The sequence below is a fragment of the Vigna unguiculata genome, chromosome 2 (genome assembly GCF_037176805.1).
Source record: "Vigna unguiculata cultivar grain cowpea cultivar isolate G323 ecotype 2 chromosome 2, ASM3717680v1, whole genome shotgun sequence".
NCBI lineage: Eukaryota > Viridiplantae > Streptophyta > Magnoliopsida > Fabales > Fabaceae > Vigna > Vigna unguiculata.
This window is the reverse complement of record NC_140793.1, coordinates 4,777,002-4,780,786: the sequence shown is the minus strand read 5'-3', so window position 1 is coordinate 4,780,786 and position 3,785 is coordinate 4,777,002. Positions and strand designations below refer to the sequence as shown.

At 31.3% G+C, this 3,785-nt stretch overlaps 1 protein-coding gene across 1 annotated transcript; it reads right to left on the bottom strand.

Moving 5' to 3' along the window:
- Positions 1-1,140: 1,140 nt before the first annotated feature.
- LOC114173007 (uncharacterized) lies at positions 1,141-2,347 on the bottom strand. The gene has a single exon (XM_028057189.2). The coding sequence runs from the start codon at positions 2,280-2,282 to the stop codon at positions 1,497-1,499; it is 786 nt and encodes a 261-aa protein (XP_027912990.1). The 5' UTR covers positions 2,283-2,347; the 3' UTR covers positions 1,141-1,496.
- Between the last annotated feature and the right edge of the window lie 1,438 nt (positions 2,348-3,785).

Sequence of the window (3,785 nt, the reverse complement as noted above, 5' to 3'; positions counted from 1 at the left end):
CATTGGTAGGTATTTTTTACTTCAGGATCTTTTTGACTAGAAAATTGTAAAATGGGGATTTGTTGATTTCTTTTTTAAATGGGTCAAGTCGTTACCTGGGAGGACGACTTCCAAGGTGAAGTCTAGAAAAGTGGAGTCGTCCTGTAGTATGACGACTTCACTTTTCATTTTTTTTTTATTTTTCAGTTTTTCAGTTTTAATTATTTCTTTTTCTTTTTTCTTATTTTATTTTTTAAATGTTTCAGATTTTATTTCTTTTTTTTTAATTTAACGGTTTTGCTTATTTTTTTATTTTTCAGTTTTGATTAATTTTTTTATAATTTTTCAGTTTTTGTTATTTTTCTTTAAACTGACTAGTTATCAATATTTTTTTGAATTTTTAATTTTTTTTTAAAATTTTGTTAGATATAAAAATTATATTGATTGCATTTGTAATTATTTTTATTCTTACAATAAAATGAACTTAATAAAATAAATTAGATAATAAAAAATTACATAATAAAAATAAACTAAAAATAATTACAGATACAATCAATATAATTTTTATATTTAACAAAATTTGAAAAAAAAAATTCAAAATTCAAAAAATATTGATAACTAATCACTTTAAAAAAAATAACGAAAACTAAAAAATTAAAAGAAAAATTAATCAAAACTGAAAAATTAAAAAAATAAGTAAAACCGTTAAATTAAAAAAAAGAAAAAGAAATTTGAAATATTTAAAAAATAAAATAAGGAAAAAGAATAAGAAATAATTAAAATTGAAAAACTAAAAAGTTAAAAAAAGAATGAAAAGTGAAGTTGTCATGCTACACGACGATTTCACTTTTCTAAGAACGACTTCACCTGAAAGTCGTCTTCCCAGATAACGACTTGATCCATTTAAAGAAAAAAAATTAACGAATCCCATTTTACAATTTTTAAATAGGGACTGTGAAATACAAAAAAGTCATCGTCGGTGTGTTTGCTTCCAGGTTTTTCAGAAAAATAAATGTTGGAAATAACACTGTAACTATGAGCACGACCACAACAATATAAAAAAATGCGAATATCAAAATAATAAAATAAAATCCCAAAACATTACATGATAATATAATGTCTTTTGCATCACATGCCAGCAGGACAATCCTCAGAAAGCAATTCTAAACCAAGACTTAATTTTGACATTTGTATATATCGATAGAGATAATAAAAATTTGTATTTTACTCAAAAAGACTAATGAACTAAGTTTCTTCATAACTGAATTAATTTCTTCCCTAACAATTAATTTGAACCACACTTGAACTGATATATACAACATCACCTCACTTCTCAATTTCCAGGGAATCAAGAAATTATTGTATGGTTGAGCACAACGTAATCCATCTCAACGATATTTACAAATAACATTTCTTTTTGAATTTACACAAATCCAAAGATTTAATATATAATATATCACATGTAAAACAAGATGATATGGTATAGCAGACCGTATAACAATTTCTCCTTCCAAATGTCAAGCTCGCGAGACCAACGATCCGACGATGCCGGCGATAAGAGCGGTGGGATCACCAAGCACCGCCGACACCGCCACCTGCACGGCTACTCCGGCCACCTCACAGCACCTCCTCACCCTACCACCTTTCCCCCCTCTTCCCTTGTGGCAACCACTCTCAACCAAAGTCTTCAATCCCCCACCCTCATGCCAACTCTCCACCACCAACTCCCTCACACACGCCACATGCAAGTTATACCTCTTGCATGACGACCTGTAGCTCCACCCCCGCCCCTTCTGCCCGCACCGGTGACATGCCGACCTCACCGTCCGGTACAAAAGTAGTCTCACCTCATTTTTGTCGCTATCATCCTTATTGTCGTCACTGCCAATAACTGTCGGCAGTTTGGCACAACAAGGATGGAGGTCGAAACCACAAGAAAAGCAGTGGAAGAGGAAACCCTTAACGGGCTTCTGGCAGGCGTTGCAATAGCGGGGAGTGTTGCCGGGAGGGTGAGAGAGGAAGTGGAAGGAGCATTTGGGGTAGAAAGGGTGGAAGAGTGAAGGAGAAGGAATGGAACAGTGAGTGTGGAGGTCGAAGTCGCAGAGGGAGCAGCTATAGCGTGAGCCTATGCCTAGTTCCTTGCAGCCGTCACATTGGAAGGGGGATTCGGAGTAGTCGAACGTTAACTTGTGTTGTTTGTGGCCGAAGTGAGATATCTCGCTGAATTTCTTGTTGGGCGTTGTTTCATGGTGATCATGATGGTGCTTAGGGTTTTGGGAATTGGACTTGAATGAAGTGTACATGGTTAATTTGAATGTGATGAGTTGATTATGTTTGTTTAGGAAAGTTTTTGGAGTGAAGTGTGATGGTGGGAAACCTATATATACACACAAGGTTGTGTTGTTTGTGTATTCCATTTCATTATATTTTTTTAAAAAAAAAATACTTCCTAACTTTCTTTTATATATGTCAAGTCATTGGTGAGAGATAAAACATTAGAAGTCTAAAATTTTGAAAGGTACCAAAGAATTTTATGAATTAATTTGTGGTCTTTATTAGGAGATGAAGGTGATGGTGAAGATAGAAAAATATGGTGAGGTGAAGGGAATCCATGCCTGAAGAGAGAAAGAGGCAGACATAAGGCATATTATTATTTAGGTCTTGTGCCCCACAAGAGAATATATCCCAAGGTTTTTCTTTTCTTTTCTTTTCTTTGGATGATATATATATATATATATATATATATATATATATATATATATATATATATATATATATATTCTTAATTAACCTTAAACCTAATGTTTGAAAGATTAGGAGAATAAATTTTGTGAATATTGTAATGACCCGGAGAATGAAAGCGTGGATGTGTGATCCTACGAGGCATGACAGGCACGCAACCTAAAGTTTTGAAAGAAGGAAAGAACGAAGGCATAAATTCTTTATCCCAATAATTTAACTTTTATAGCTTTTAAACCTTCTAACTACAATTGGATATAGGCTTTTCATGAAGACAAATTTTAGTTTCAAAAAATTTCTTTATCATGAAGCTATATCACTTCTTTTTCTATACTGTCTTGAAATCTTATGGATACTTCAAAGAACAAAAAAAGAAAACAAATTTTAAGTACGAAAAAACAAAAAAAAAAGAAAATAGTTGTTACGACAAAATATACAATGATCAATGTTAGGCATATTTTTTTAGGAAAATTATAAACATACACATTGTAATCTTTCTACACCTTTGTAACATTTAATAAAATACTATGTTTTAATTTCTTTGTACTTGATTCATCCTAATTTATTTTATATTTTAAAATAAAAAAGCTCTTTTATTAATGTTGAATGTGTAGAATAAAAAATGTAGTATTTATGTATCATCACTTATTTTTAACGTGTTTTTTATGAGAAAAAAATGGGTTACCTTCCGTGGACATTTAAAGTTACAACTCCAATACGCAGAAATATATCATAGAAACTGAATTTGAATATTAGAAATATAATTAAGTTAAATAATCATATAAAAATTTGGTTGTTTATAATAATTTTCTTCAACTCGAAGAAGTTTATTATGAAAAATGAAAAAAAAAAAAGTGTTGACACGTGCCACGAGGAGAGTGGTATTTGAGTAGTAGGCGAGATGAATGATTGGAGAGAATCTATATATTCTACATTGTCTCTTTAAGAACAAAGTGAGGAGAATAAAGTAACTAGCTGAACAAGAATAATTAAGGAGGTTTTGTTTTTGTTCCCACTTTTATCTACTTTCGTATTTTGACCATTGTTTTATTTTACCTCTGAAACAA